Genomic DNA, 16,559 nt, shown 5'->3' with positions numbered 1-16,559 from the left:
GAGGTCTCTCTAATAGTGTGTGGGCAGATATCATGGGTGTTACTTCCAGAACAAAGACTTTTAAGAAGCAGCTTGTGCCTCCTCCTTCCTCTGTTCCCCCTCCACACTCTGAGTGTAGAGAAAAGCAGGGGCCTTGGGATTAATGGAGCCACACAAGATGAAAGGAACTTCATCTTTAACCACCATATGGAGAGAGTAGGTGAGGTCTGGAACACCCACTTTACACTGTTAGGTGACTGAAAATTAAACTTCTATTGCATCTGAAGCAGTACACATTTGGGGGCCTGTTTATTAGAGCAGTGGAACCCACCCCAATGAAAGGAGCCTGAGTGCCCAAGAAGAAGTCAAACTTGTTTTGGGAGTGAGAATCAGGAAACAAGAGACGTTCTGCTATCTTCATCTACTCTCTCCCCCTTTTACTTATTAGCAAACTCATCTTTTAGACAGAGCTCGAGTCACATTCTCACCAAAGCCTTCACTGACTAACTGGGGCAAAACTTACTCCTGCAGGCTCCCCTGGCGTATCACAGCTGTATTCTAAATCTAAGAGTGTGATTTTTTTATTAATGTTTACACCCTACTATTATTTAAAGTATGCATTTTTTCAAAATTCATAGAATGGCACACTTAGAATGTATTTTCTTATATAGAAATTCCACCTTAAAGTCATTAAAAATGTTGAGTCCTGATTAAATGGTATAGGTGCTGAACAGATCAGGTGTGAAGTATATTGAGGTCTAATAACTAGCCTTGAAATGCATTAAAAGGGAGTTGATAGAGAGATAGGTAAATGTATGAATACATATGTGATACAGCAAATATATCCAAATATTAATTGTAGAATGTACGAAGTAGGTATTGTGGCTACTCTAAAATTCTTTGAATTTTTTTTGTAGTTTTCAAAATAAAATAAATGGAGGGAAAGGACAGTGAGAGTAGGGACCACGAGTATATTACATGAAGGCATTTACTCTACATACATTCTGTTTGATATAATTAATCACAATGTTTGGTTGTTTCCCTTTACTATTACTTGACACAGTATCATGGAAAATTTTCCATGATGGGATGGGGAGACAATATGGTGTATGAGAAGGGAGAAGGAGATAAAGAGAGGAAGATGCTTTGTTCTTTTGAATGCAGCTTGCATGAACCATTATATATTTAATCTTTACATTATATGAGTAATTTCAATTTTTCCTATTATCAAGTATGGTCCAATAAATATCATTTTGCATAGATCTTTGTGATACTGGGTTTGAGCTTCTTTATGTTTGCAGATCTATGCCTATAACAGCACACCAGCTGCCTCCCTCGGTTCCATCCTGTGCTCCAATACATACACACCAGTGTTTCATCTCCCATAGGCAAGTTTTCAATAAGAAAACTTTCTTTCAAACTTCCCAGCGTGACTTCAAAGAAAGATTTAGATCACACAAAACACTGGCACAGGTATAGATGAAGTCTGAGAAGACAAGCAATATGAGCACTAATTAAATATTTAATAGATATTTGTATATATATTATGTATAGCAGCACATTAGGATGACAGGCATCAAGTCTATATGGTAAAGAGTTGTATTTGTATGTATATTCTGTGGGTTGTTACTTGTAGTATTTGTTTTATAAGGTCAACTTGCATAATCTATCTGGACAATACATATATGTCCAAATGTATGTACAAGTAGATAGATAAATAAATAGATAGATGGATAGACAGAGAGAGAGAGTCAGACAGACAGACAGTGTAATTTCAACTCCAGAAAAATTTCAACAACCATAGAGATTAAATCTCTTAAAGGTATAGAGTTTGGCAAAACCTGAAAGAATCATAAGAAATAGAGAGTGAAAACTCAAATCCTAAAAAGCAGCATTAAATAATACATGAAAATGTATCTGATGCTGTATCGTGAAAGTTCTAAGAAGCACCTATGTCCAGGTAAGTCAGACAGCCTAGCAAGGTCTGCTCTGTTAAGCCGATCTTTCTAGACAGATACCCCTTCACCTGTCCAAGAAAGCCAACTTGCCAGATTGCTCTTTTTTTTGAAAGTTTTTAAAATGGGGCCAGCACATTTGGAATAACTGCCTTCACACTCACTTTCTCCCTTGTTTCATTTTCACAGATCTTAACAAAATGCTTGTGTCATTCTCTAGTTGTTCTGCAAATTATTACAGAGCTTAAAAGCCTGTTTTTCTGGGCCAGATCTGATAGAGTGGACCCAGGGGAGGGGAGGTGTGAACCCCAAAGGTCGGTCTCTTTCATCTTCAGAAGGGAGAGAGCCTACCGCTGCTGCCGAGAGGTTTTAAGGGGTTTGATCTATATACCTAACAAGACTCTGCAAAATGTTCAAAGTGGGCATTCAAATGTGAAGCTACATTAATTTAAAACTATGATTATTGAAACTAGCGTTGTACAGGATTACTAGATGTTTTAAAGGATCACAGAGGTGTTTGTTATTCTACTTTGCTTTCATGACATGCTGTTGTTTTTCTCTAAGATTTATTTGATGCTACATCCCCAGCCTGGAAGAGAATTCTCAATTATTATCACAGTTACTATGGAAACATATGATCTATTTGCTCATGTTTCCTCGCTGTTCCCCAGTGATCCATTCTCCCACTACTCTACCCCCTCCAAAAGTGATCCTTTCCACAAGGCCCTCAGGAATATCCACTCCTCTGTAAAAAATTCTCCAACCTATATTGTTAAGTGATCAAACACATGTGCACAATATGCCAACTTTTGAGTTAATGAGGGCAGAAATAAGAATGTTGAATTAGCACAAAGAAACTGGAAAGAAGCAAATTAAATTAACTAAAGTTCACATACAGAGACAATATCAGTCAGCAATCACAAAAAGAAAGAGCTGACCTTGGTGGGAGCAAGATTTCTCAGTGTTTATCCCTTTAACATAATTTTAATTATGAACCATGAGAATATAAGACTCATTAAAAACATAACTGGTGAGGAGAGAAATGAGGCATGACTATTAATGGTTATGAAATTTCTTTTATAGATGATGAAAATGGTCTAAAACTAAGTGCAGTGATGGTTACACAAATGTGTGAACATAAAACCACTGGACTGTACACCTTACATGGTTGCATTGTATGGGCTGTGAATTATATTTTTATGATACTGTTTTAATATATATGTAAATAAGAAAAATATTCATAAATTTTTAATTTTTTTCTTTGAGGCGGAGACTTGCTACGTCACCCAGGGTGGCTTTAAACCCCTGGGCTTGATTTCTACCTCAGCCTCCCAAATAGCTGGGACTATACAGGTGTGCGCCACTGTATCCAGTTTAAAAGTTTAAATTTTAAAACCACCCCATAGCTGGAGGCTGACAGGGGCGCGTCACATGTTCAATGCCAGCCTAAACCGTAGTGAGACTTTATCTTTACAAAACCTAAATTTAAAGGGGTGGGAAAACTGGAATTATGGTTCAGTGGTAGAAAGCATAGCTAGTACTGTGAGCCCCTGGATTTAATCCTCATTACTACAAAAACAGGGCTGGAGATTTAGCTGGGCAGGGGATTTAACACAGCAGCGCGAGCACTTGCAAGTGCGAGGTTGTGAGTTCAATCTTTGGTACAAAAAAGAGGAAGAGGAGAAGGAGGAAGTACAGAAGGAGGAGGAAAGCCATTACTACAAAAACAGAACAAAAACCTACAAATAAATAAATGAATTACAAAAAGTAGCCTCCCCAAATGGACTCAGCCTATTAGAATCTCTTCCTCATTTAGGCTGGTTTCTGCTTTAGCATCAGGAATCTGCTCCTTCTCTGAAATCTAAATGTTTCCATTCTTCCTAACATTTCAACTATCTTGACTCACTCATTTTTCACCCCCAATTTCTAGACATTTTCTTTCCTACTCAGATGACCATTCTCTTCCTGCTAGCTTTCTTTCCCAACCCAGGGGCAGTACCATTTTCAATCATTTATTTGGTACCCTTTTGCTGAACACTCACTACAGGTTATGCTTTGTGGATCTTCTGTGGGCATCTGTCTTTTAGAATCCCTGGTTCTCTTATTACCCGAATCTTTTGGTCCAGTGATTCTGCTAGTCTCCACCCTTAGCTCAAATTCACCAAGTACTTCTTCATCCTGACACCCAGGCTGCTCAGAGTAGCTGGAAAAAGAAATCACATAATGCCACTGTGGACCAGTATCAACTACATATTTTCTAACCTTACAGACCTCAGGGCTACTCCATAATCCCACTGAGTGTCCTCACTCTCTAAAGCCATTCCATTTATCTCAGATTCTTTATTCCATCACATCAGATGACTCTGCCACCCACAGGCAGAGAAATGCATGTATTCCACTTAGACACTGAACAAATTCAATCCATAGCCGTGGAAATACTGTGGTAGCCACAGCAGAAAAGATCCACTCTCTTCTGGACCTTAAATCTTAGAGAGACACACCAAAAAGGAAGTAAGAAAAGTATCATCCAATGATGTATTTCATGCAAGGATGAAATATGAGGGAGAATAAATGAGTGGCTTCTTTGGGTGGATGAGTAGACTTGATGTTGACGCTGAGGTGTGGGTTACAAAGAGCCAGCTGTGCAAAGACCAAAGGCAAGCATCAAAACTGCTGCAAGGAAAGACAGCGTATGTGTGTTTCATAACCCAAGAGCTACCACTGTGTGCAGAATGCGGTGGGTGACAGGAAAAAAGGAAAAGAAGAAAAGAAGGAGTCAAACAGAACAAAAGCTAGATTATAAAAGGAGATGTAGGCCAAAAACTTAGCAGAGAATTTATTTTGTAGTGGGAAGCCACTGGAGGGGACTGGCCTGAGAGTACCTTGACCTTGACTTAATGTAAGTTTAAAAAATTACAAATGCGGGGCTGGGGATTTAGCTCAGCGGCATAAGTGCCTGCCTTGCAAGCTGGCAGTCGTGAGTTCCATCCCTGGTACTGATAAAAAAAAAAAATTACAATCGCTGCTAAATAGAAAGAATACTAATTATAGGTAACAAGACTGAGAGTGAGAAACAAACCAGGAGCATCCAGTGGTCCAGGTACTACACGGTTCAGTAGAGAAAAAGGCTGTATCAGCAAAGATGGAGTAAGGACAGGGAACTTGTGATTATTTTGGAGGAACTGGCAGGATTCACCAGTGGATTGTACAGAGCACGGCATGGGATGGGGATGGCTGGGAGGGTAAGCATGAAGAAATTCAAGGATAACTCCAAGATTTCTGGCTTCAGTTTCAGAGATGGAAAAGAAATTTATACTTTTTGCACACCTGAGTTCATGGTGCGAGATTTATACTGGACACCTTTGTGGCACACAAAGGAATTAAAAGACTCCAAACAACACTAAACAAGTCAGGAATACTTATAACACAATCTCAGCTTTCGTAAAACAGTGTCTCACGGTATCTATAAAAGCATCCAGAATTGCTCTATGAGTCCCAGGGTCATCTTTCAACTAGGCTGCTATTTGAAAGGGATTGTTTTCATTGTCAGCTGCCACGCAGATCTTTTCTAAAAGGCAAATCTAATCATGTCACTTCTCTGCTTAAAAACTCAATATGTCCCCCATTGCACTGTGAAAAAACATCAGAACTCTCTTTGCAGCTCGTAAGGTTTTGCATAATCAGACCTCTGCTTACCTCCGCAACCTCATACCCTAGCACCTCCACCTGCTCCTGCCATTGTGGTCCCTACACCTTTTGATGGTACCTAGAATGCACCCAGCTCTTTCCTACCTCAAGACCTTTGCATGTGCAGTTCTCTCTGCTGGAAACATCTGCTCCTAACTTTTGGAAAGCAAGTCTGGTTCATTCTTATCCTTCAGGTCTCAGTTTAGAAATTATCTTAGGTAATCTAGAGTGGTTTTCCTCTCAATTTGTGACATAGCACTCACTTGTTTTACACCACTTATTACAAACTGCAGGGTAGATCGATTCATTTTTTTCTTTCCCCCATTAAAAAATAAAGCCCATTAAAAGCAGCTATTCCAGCCTCCAAGTGATACCATACCTTGCCAAAACTGCCTTTCCCCAGCACCATCAGAAAGTTAAAATCAGTCAGTTTCATCCGGTCTCGGTTGCCATTGTTGTCAATTTTGGAGACGGTATTAGTCGTCTTTTCTTCTGGAGGCTTGGTGCCCTGGCCAATCTTGGCCCTCTGGAGGAGGAAGAACATAGAAGACAAGGTTAGGACTTCAGGAGACCCTTGTAGGAGGACACACAGTCACACAGGAAGCTGGATCTGCAGATCATATCCCATCCCCTGGAAAGCCTGACTCTTTTGCCCCTATGTGTGGCCGTCATCCAGAACTGCCATTTCCCCTCTCCTAGCTGTCTCTACAATCTATTTTTTCCCTTCTCCATCAACACCTTCCCTGGACAGCCCACATGTGTCCCTCTCATCCCTTATACTGGACTTCACATGCAGCCACAGTCAATTTCTTGCCCAACCAGGTCACCTCCTGCTTAAAATGCACCAGTTAATAGTGCCCCATTTCATTTAGGATAAAGATGGAAGTCCTCTCACTGGTCCATGACACCAGGTCTTATCTGGGCTACCACTGGATAAACACCTCCCAAAGGCCTATGCATTGAAGGTGTGGTCCCCAGAGTGGACCTACAGGGAGTAGAGGGATCTTAGGCTGTGGTTCCTTGTGAGAGGGCCTTAGGTTATAGGGGCATTTCCTAATCCTTCCTCTTTTACTTCTGCTTCCTGGCCACTAGGTGAACAGTTAGCTCCACTGTATGCTCCCCATTTTTGCCATCCAGCACCCTCAGCCAGGCCCAGAGCAATGGGTCACCTGACCGGGTCTGAAACCTATGCAACTGTGAGTCCAGATAGACTTTTCCTCTTCTTAAACTGATTTATCTTAGGTAGTTTTCACACTGACAGAACACTCACAAATCCCAATGTCTCAGATCTTTCCTAGCTCAGGACCTCTGGATCTGCTGTGGCAGCCCTCTGAACAGCCATTGTTTCCCTTTCAGCAGCCTAGTTACCCACTGTTTCCCATTTTTACTTCCTTGGAGAAGCCTTCTTTGATTCTCTTTCTCCTGATTCTGTCCCCTTCTATTTTCCCCTTCCATCTGTGTTACTTCTCATTAATGTTGGATGATATTCCCTGTTCACTCATTTCCTTCTATGAAACTGGAAACTGTAAGAGCAAGAATATGTCTCATCCGTTGCAGTTTTCCTTAGTATTTGTTGGTGGGTGGATGAGTGAGGCCATGTTTGTCCTCAGTGCCACGGGGGAGCAGCTCCCTACTGTGAGCATCCCAATGGCAGCAAATGCTTTGGAATGAGGCAACAGCAGGAGCTCACAGCACGAGACCTGCAACCACCAGGGTTTTGTTCAGGGATTTGCTTCTAGGACAGAGAAAACGGTGCAGTTAAAAGCTTGGATCAGACCAGAGTACTGCCTCTGACCTGGATCGGCTGTGTGACCCTGAATGTATCTGTTGGTTCAAGCCATTCCCTGCTCAACATCCCTGCTTTCCAGTTTCTCTCATAGTAAAAGCCAAACGCCACAGATGACTTGGACCCTTCGGGACCTCTGTGATTTCTGTCTCTCCTCTTTGTTTCTTCCACACTGGCCTTTTTGCCTTTCTCTGAGTGCACTAACAATGCTCTCCTCTCAGGCCTCTGCATTTGGTTGGAGAGCACTTTCTGCAGAGCCACCTCATCTCTGATAGGACAGCCCATCCCTGGTCACTAAACATAAAATAACTCAGCAATCTCCATCCCTCGACTTATTTTGTTTTCTCCCTATCACTTGTCATCATTTTAAAAGCCATATGTTTACTTGTTTTTCCAATTGACTATCTTTCCCTTCTCAGTAGAACATAAGCTCTCTGAAAATGAGGATTTTGTCTGTGCTGTTTTCCACTGTTCCCTGGTACTTGGAGCAATGCCTAGAACTTACTTGCACTTTATGGTTGAACCTTTCTAATAATCCTCAATCCTCTGGTAAAGAAAAAAGAGATAATGTCAAGAGATAGAGTTGTCTGCAATCATGACCAGCACATTGTAGGAGCTCTGTGAATGACAGCTATTAAGATTATTGCATTATCCATTGTCTTTTGAAATCGAAGAGGCAACAGACACATTTCTGCCTTTTGAATGTTAAAGAAGATGACTCATTCAATTAGGAAGTACTAATTGAACAACTACTGAATGCCAGGTATTGCTCTAGGTGTTGCAGGTAAGTAGCAAAACAGATACTGGTGGGTACTTTAGCAAAGACTGAGTCCCCTCACTGTGTCTAGAAGATATATTGGAACTACTCAGGGAAAGAAATTGTGTTGGCAGCAGGAGCAGCACTTATGGATCAGATAGCAAGTCACATTCACTGAACCAAAACACCTAGCTGAACATGAGGTGCAAGGCAGTGTTGTGTGAGATGTGGCCAAAAGGTTAGAAAGTTCTTGTAAAGCACATGGAGGAATGTAGGCTGATTCCAAGCATGACTGTCACTACTCACAGGTTTTAAGAAGGGCAGAGAAAGCCAAGGGACCCACTTGAAGGACACCAGTTTGGAGACTGTCCGAGTTATCACAATCATCAAGGCAGATGGAATCTGGATCCATGTGTCTTCTGTGCATACTGAATGGAGCAGCCTGGTGGCAGGTGGACCTATCACACTCACAGGTGGACTGGGTAAGGGAGAATGGAGATTGGATGTACAGGACACTCCCCCACCTTCCATTTTGAGCAACTTGGAAAATGGTGCGTCTTTCCACTGGGAAGAGGAGAAGTGAGTTTGGAAGAGTAGACAAGAGTTGGGAAGAGATGACCAGTCTGACTGCAGACATGCTGAGACTCTTTGTCATCCATAATGGCCTAGCAGGACAAGGTTTTTCCTCAAAATTACATGTTCCATTGTTACTACTTAGGGACCATGGCTGACAAAGCATCCATTATACTTTTTTCTTTTTATAATTGTTTTAAAAATTGAGATATACAAGTGAAATACACAAATCTTAAGTGCCCATTTTCATTCATGTAACCCATATCCCAAACAAGATAAAACATCTCTATCATCAACACCTCCAAAAGTTTCCAAACAGTCCCTCCCCCCAAACAACATAGGCAATCTGCTTTGATTTCTATTCCATTGATCAGTTTTCTCTGTTGTTGAATTTTATCTAAATAGAATCAAAGAGTACATACTCTTTCATGTCTGATTTCTTTCACACATCAAACTCTTCTTAAAATTCATCCATCTTGTATGAATTAGTAATTTGCCTTCTTTTGTACATCTGATACTGGGAATTGAACCCAGGGTCTTCATATTAAACTAGACATCTGTTTTTTTTTTTAAAAAACTTATTTTGAGACAAGATCTTACTAAGTTGTCAGGCTTGGCTCAAATTTACAATTCCTCTTGCCTCAGCCTCCCAAAGTGCTGGGAATACACATGTGTGCCACCATGCCCAGTTAATTTGTTTCTTTGTATTGTGGAGTTTCATTAATTGATGCTTATTATTCTGTTTTATGAGCATTTGTGTTGTTTATACTTCAGAGATACTAACAAAACTGCTGTGAAACAGCTGACCAGGCTATGGTTTAATGTGAAATTTCCTTCTTCATTAGAGTATCAATAGTGCAAACCTCATCAGTGAACTAATCCATAGATGAGTACATAGCCAACTGTGCTATTAGGCAGTAGGACCTGGTTGGAAAAGGTGGTCACTGGGGGTGTGATTTGAAGAAGATATTCCTTTGTGGGGGGGAGCAGGTAGACCAGGAATAGAACTCAGGATCTCATGCTTGCCAGGCAAGCACTGTGCCACCAAACTATACCCCTAGCCCAAGAATGCATTCTTGTCCTCAGTCCTTTTCTTTCCTTCGTTTCTCCAGTTGTCTTGCTCTTTCTGTTTCCTTGCTGCTATGGTCTGGACAGCTTTGATCATGAGATCCTTCACCATGATATTTCTGCTTAGAGCGGCTGACCATCAGCTGAATCCATGAGTCAAAATAAACCCTTTTGCTTTTAAGCTACGCTTGGCAAATGCTATAATTTGTCCTAGTGATGGAAAAGCTGACTACTACAAAGATTTTATTTTGTGGAAAAGATATGCTGAAGTAAAAGTATTGCTTAACACTGAGAAACAGTTAAGTGGAAATACCCAGTAAACAATGGTACTTATGGATTTGGGGGTAAGAAATACATAGGACCTGGGGATGGAGATATGGGGGTCATAGGCAAAAAGGGGATAATTAAAACTACAGGAGTATCTTATTTGCAAAGAAGACCACACATCAAGAGCCGAGGGCAGAAGCTGCATTGCCTTTCTCGGGCCTTGTGCTCTCAGCTTCCCAAATCCTTTCTCTCTGTCTCACGGAATTTTTCCCACCTTGGCCAGACCAGAGCACATTTCCTCCACCTCACTCTTTGCCACTGTGTCTCCCAGCTCCTTTGAGTCCTGATTTAGGATCCATCAAACGCACACATTCGATCTCCAGCCTGTGAAGACCCCAGTTCTGCCTGCCCTGGCCCCCAGTGCCCGTGCCAGTCCACTGGAAGTATATGCCCATCTGCCCAGAGGTCCTGGAGCACAGGCCCATGAAATCAAGGCACGGCACTCACACTTTCCAGCTTCTTCTTTGACTTTGCTTAGAAGTGTCTGATTATTTTAATTTTTCCTTGGGCTTTCTCCTTGTCTTTTAAAGAGCAACAAGTGGGTGACAGCCTCATCTTTCAGCCCCGCAAACCACTTTCAGTCTTTTTGAACTTAGGGCTGCAGGCTTTCTTCCTTCACTCTGCTTCAATGTGCTTTGTGCCTCTGCTCTCAGGGATATGTTCTGCTCAAGATCTGGCTTGGGTGTGCCCCCAGAGTCTTCTGTGCTAGAAGCTTGGTCCCCACTGTGGTGTGAGAGACAGTAAGACCTTCAAGAGATGAGCCCAAGAGGAAGCAGGTAGATCACTGGGGTAGCAACCCTCAAAAGTAATGCTGGTCTTGTACAGTTAGTTACTCAAGAGCTGGTTACTATAAGGTGAAGCCATTTTGTGTGCCTTATAAGCACCTAGGTCATTTTCTCTTTCTCCATCACATTGTGACCCAACCATGGGAGTTCTCACTAGAGGGCAAATTGATAAAGTTGCCCAATCTTGGACTCAGCCTCCAAAACAGTGAGCTTTTTAAAAACTTTTTTTCTTTTTAAAGTAACCAGTTTCAGGTATTTATTTACAGCAACATAAAACAGAATAATACAGCATGCCGTTTAAATTTCCAGATTTTAGATCAGAAATCCAGTAATACCACTGATATATCCCAAACAGTGTTTGTTGTTATTTTAATACTTTAATCAGTTGCCAACTGTTGAAAGTCAGGAAGCCTTATAAAAACCCACATTACTGACTTCTTTCAAAAAACTAGATCTAGCAACAAGCTTTAGCCCTTTCTTGTCATCATCCTGGTTCTTGAAAGTATTTGGGCCTGTGGCCCCAACACAATGACCTTTTAGGGGACAAAATTCTGCCACACATCCTCTAAGGATGCCATGGTTCCACATAGTCTCATGCTTCACACATTCTCCTACCAAAGACCAAGCATAAAAAATTGGGGCCCAAATCGAAACTGTCCAATTTTTGAGTCTGAGATTTAGCTCAGTGGCGAAAGTGCCTGTCTGGCAAGTGCGAGGTCTTGAGTTCAATCCTGGGCACACACCAAAAAAAAGCCCTTTCTCTTGCTGGCTGGCTATGCCTTGAGGAACAGGAACCACTAATGCTTGCCTTTCATGTCTGCAATGCAGAGCCCTAGAACTCAGTGTTCAAAGAGGAAGCAAACAGTGAACATTTCTAAGCAGAGAGGCAGCCACTTTCCAGGATGCTTCGAGGGCAGCAAAGGTTCCTCAGCAGCAAACTCTAGGCTCCCACAAGATGATATTTAATGCCTGTTCTGGCTTCAGCTGCAGACTCACTCCTCTGCATCCAGTTTCTATGAGAAGCTATGATGGGGCACTTTGAGCTGACCAGCACAGGAGACACAGGGGCTAACAGCCTGAGAGACCCTGCAAAGTCTTCTACCCACTCCCAGTAGGAGCATATTCTGAGCTGTATTTACTACATTGGGGAAGCAGAGGCAGCCCCTGACATCTGAATGAGCATAAATGCATTACCTCATTCAGCCCTTATAGCCTTATGAAACTAGAAGGGTTCTAATTCCCCATTTTTACATACAGTGGGGACAGAAACTCAGAGGAAATTAGCATCTTGCCTCTAGTCACTCAGTAAGGAAGCTGCAAAACTGCGATTCAAACCCAGGCAGCCCACTCTGAATGCCAGGCTCTGCTGTCAGAGGTGCACCAGTGCTCAGTCAAGACCCTTAGGTGTTCTGCTCCCACACCTGGGGTAGCTCACTGCTAACACCTGCGACTTGGCCTCAGGGTTCATCTTATGGTTGCAAGAGCGTGCACCTCCCACCAACAGGGCCCTGAACAATGCTGGTGTGTGAAATGAATTCCCTGGGCACAGGCCTCACCCACAGCAGGAGGGAGAGCTGTGGCTAATCCCTCTGTGGCAAGACTCAAGCACACATTCTGGGTGGGACTCCCAGAGTTCTGCGGGATTCAACTGCAGTGGCCCACAGCCAACCAGTGTGTGCTTGATAACACAGCAGGCCCTCAGCATCAGCAGGTTCTGCATCTGCAATCCATCCAACCATAGATCCAAAATATTCATTTTTAAAATGCATCTGTATTAAACACGTACAGACTTCTTTCCCCTTTTATCATTATTCTCTTACCGATAAACTATCACAACTACGCAAAGAGCTTGAACATTATGCTAGGTATTATGAGTAATCTAGAGATGATTTAAAGTATTTGGGAGAATGTACACAGGTGATATACAAATGCTGCATCATTTTATACAAGGAAAGCCAGCATCTTTATAGTAAGTTTCTGAGGAAATGCAAACCCAGGACAATAACCAGCTCTGGACCTCGAAAAATTACTTAATTCTCTGCACCTCAGTTTCTTTATCTGCGAAAGGAAGAAAGAAAGAAGAAAGAAAGAAAGAAAGAAAGAAAGAAAGAAAGAAAGAAAGAAAGAAAGAAAGAGAAAATGATAACAGTACTAACACACTTATGGTAGTTACAAAAGTTAAATTGAGTTAATATTTATAAAGCACTTAGAATAGTAAATAGTGCATCTTAGGCACTCTGTTCAATAAATACATTCTAAGGCTGTCAGAACACCCACTCTGAACCACCCAGTGCAGAGTCCTCCCTTTCCTGACACATCAGGAGGCCCACAGTTAAGACTGCAGGCAGACACAATGCTGATGCTCTGGAATGTGTGTGCGTGTTCATTGCACAGGCTCACCCTACCATGAAACTCCATTACCCCAATTCCAGCAGCTGGATTTTACCGTCACTCAGAATTCCTCCAGATAAGAGGCTTGCAAGTAATTTCTGAGTCATTCCAGGTGCTAATTGGTTATTGCACAGGGATTATATTTCTCACGTTCAAGGTCAACTGAAATCCCTCTGTGTGCCTAAGAACAATTTTCGGTCTGTTGGAAACATTTTTTTAATCAGAAACTATGGTACGGAGTGATTATAATTTGGGCATAAACAAGCATTTGCAGGCTCTAGCTAGAAAAAAGGAACACTTTTGTTGCATGCAGATAAAGTAGTCCTTTACTTCAAGCCAATTACTGACTCAGACAAATGCTCTGTTCGTGGAGAAAATGTCTTCCTTGGTGTTCTGAAATGTCACCCTAGTTGCCCCAGGACAGAAGAAATCATTTTGCAAAAGTGAGACTTTTTCATACACAAGAAAAAAAGTCTTGTGTTTTCTCATCCACAATGGTACAGCTTGAACACCGCAGCAAATGGACACTGTATACTCAGAGAGATGGGAAAAAAGATAGAGAAATCCCTGGGAAATCATCAATTCTAGATAAGATGGATCTCTGGAAGGACTACTTTCCTGCCTAATTTTTATCAGTGTATCCAGATCTCAGCTCCGCTTGGTGGGAGGGTCTTTTATACATTCATTTGGGCTTGAGCAGGCACTGAGAGAATGACCTTCAGTGATGAAGGTCACTGGAGAATGCTGACAAGCTCAAGTCAGCAAGTTCATTTCACTTGTTTTCAGAAAGAGAGAACTGACTAGGTTAGAACCGTCAGTATCACTCAGGCTGCATGGAGGGACAGCATCAAGACAAGGAACCTGTGGACACTCAAGTGCTATTTCTGTCCAGTTGAGGGGGAAATGAGCACAATTCCAATGATAAATGCCAATATCCTTATCAAAGCAAGCACAGCCCTGTTACTCTGATCCCCACTGTGTTTTGGATTCACTCTCTGGCCCTCTCCACTTATCTCCTGGCCCTTTATCAGTCTCATATAGTTGCTATGTAGCTCCCTGCCACAGGGCTTTTGCACAAGCACAAGTTCTTGCTGAATGGAAGGCTCTTTCTCTCCTTTTTATTTGGTTCATTTACACTGCAGTTTTTTCCCCCTGACATTTCCCATGTCTTCTCACACAACATTCCATTACTTTTATATATTTCCAAGGTACATGGTTTTTCTTTCACAGAACTCTATGTGATCATAATTTTAAAATTCTCTGGTATGATTTTTTAATGAATAGCATCACTCCATCTCTTTTTAGCTATGCTATTTTATCCATTTTTTCAAGGTTAGTAGTCTATCATTGCTTATCTCAAATTGATGATTTCCACCACTCAGTACCTTAAATGTGTACGAACAAAACAACGTGCTTTCCCTCTTGAACCCACTTTGAAATCACGCAATACACTTTTGTAATGCATGTATACAAACTTATCTCCCCAAAAACACTTCTTTTGTAAAATGAGACACGTTCTGTATATTTGCTGTCCCCACATAGATGGAAATGGGGTTCATCTGTCCCCACAGAAGGGAAGGGGCTTATCTGACAGCTCAATTCAGAGTCAACCACAATCTGTTTGATACAGTTTCTCTCTGGGATGAGCCACCCACTAGGCATTTCACAGAATTACCACCACAACAAATTCCACTTGTTAGCAGTGTTCACAGCCCTGCCGGTGGGTTCAAGTGTGTCAGCAAACCTAGCTCACTTGGCCTCCAAAATACATTCTGACTCTGCCCACTCCTTTCACTTACTATTACTACCATTTCAGTCCAAATTACCCTCAAAATCACCAGAGCAGTGAATGAGCACTTTTGAAGGAATATCTAAGTCTGAATGTGGGGCAGAGAAACAGAAATGACTGCACAAAGCAAGATGGTATTTCATCGGCGTCTTCAGGTAGAAACAGGATTTGGAACAGTGTGGCAGACAAAGGCTGAAAGTCAGGAAAAGCCTATGGCAGAAACCAATCCACCAGCAGGAAATCAGCACAGTGTGAAATCATCTGGTTCCCATGGATGGTGGAAGGAGGGAAGGAAGGAAGGAGGGAAGGAAGGAAGGAAGGAAGACAGACAGAAAAGGAAATAAAAGAAGGAAGGAAGAAAAAAGAAAAGCAAAGGCTCACCTCAAATTTCTGCCGCAGCTCTTCATTGCCCTCGCTTCCTTCCGGCGGCACAGGCACGTTGAAGTACTCGCCTTCCTCCTGGCTCAGTAACTTAAACCTAGAGGGAGAGGACAGGGCGGACAAACTCCATGACTCTCTGCTTGCTGTTATTTTATTGAGCAGAGTACAAGAAAAAGGCCTATAAAGAGCTCTACATAAAAAACTATGTGGAAGGTTCTGGGGAGTTTTGTTGTGTGTATATAGCCAAGTACTATCTATCTATCTATTTTTTTTTTTTTTTTTTTTTTTTTTTTGTATTTTTACCGGTACCAGGGATTGAACTCATGACCACAGGCTTCCAAGGCAGGCGCTTATGCCACTGAGCTAAATCCCCAGCCCCTATCTGTCTATTTTTTAACCATGGATTGCCCATCTCTAACTCAAAAATTCAAAACCCACAATGCTCCGATAGCCAAACCCTTTTCATTCCCAACATGACACCACGCATAGAGCATTCCATACCATGAAACCCTGATTTTGTGCAAAGTAATTGTATAAAATTACCTTCAAGCTGTATGTATAAGGTAAATGTGAAACATAAATAAGGTTTGCCACATCAGAAAACAATGCACATTACAATGCAAAGTACGCTCTCCTTCACAGGCACAGCTTCTTTAGTTACATCCATTTGATTACTGATGTCTTTATCCATGTCTTGTGCACTGGGTGCTTTTCATTCTGAGAGGCACCCACTGCAGAGGCGCCCACGCATCCTTATCAGCTTTCCCAGCATTTCTCTACCTCTCATTTCGCGTGTGGCATTCATGGGAATACACAGGGACGACCATAGACTTCCCAATGCCCAAAGAGTTCTGCAGTCTCCTTCTTAAGAAACATTATTCCTGAGTGGTTGTGTCACCAGCCCAGGTCCACACTTTGCCTCTGCCCCTGCCTCGCGTCCTCAGGTGATCTTCGATTACAGGTGGTTAGTCTCACTGAGCCTTTGTATCTCACATTCACGCCCTGAACTACAAATCCCTTTTTCACAGAATTGTGTGATGATGCATGTGAAGTAAGTGCTGTGTCCGGCATTCAGTAAGTG

General features: G+C 42.0%; 1 protein-coding gene across 2 annotated transcripts in view; it reads right to left on the bottom strand.

Moving 5' to 3' along the window:
• Nucleotides 1-16,559, bottom strand: part of Prkcb (protein kinase C beta) — a 310,851-nt gene that overhangs the window by 74,215 nt on the left and 220,077 nt on the right. For both annotated transcript variants that reach the window (XM_063226675.1, XM_063226676.1), the window contains exons 8-9: nt 15,479-15,575; nt 6,001-6,147 (exon numbers count right to left, since the gene is read on the bottom strand). In XM_063226675.1, the coding sequence (XP_063082745.1) occupies nt 6,001-6,147; nt 15,479-15,575 (244 nt within the window). The remainder of the gene's footprint in view (nt 1-6,000; nt 6,148-15,478; nt 15,576-16,559) is intronic.

Source organism: Cavia porcellus, unplaced genomic scaffold, assembly GCF_034190915.1.
Source record: "Cavia porcellus strain 051 isolate PalLab524CR breed Dunkin Hartley unplaced genomic scaffold, mCavPor4.1 scaffold_16, whole genome shotgun sequence".
Lineage (NCBI taxonomy): Eukaryota > Metazoa > Chordata > Mammalia > Rodentia > Caviidae > Cavia > Cavia porcellus.
The sequence above is the reverse complement of the archived record's forward strand: the minus strand, read 5'-3'. Positions and strand labels throughout refer to the sequence as shown.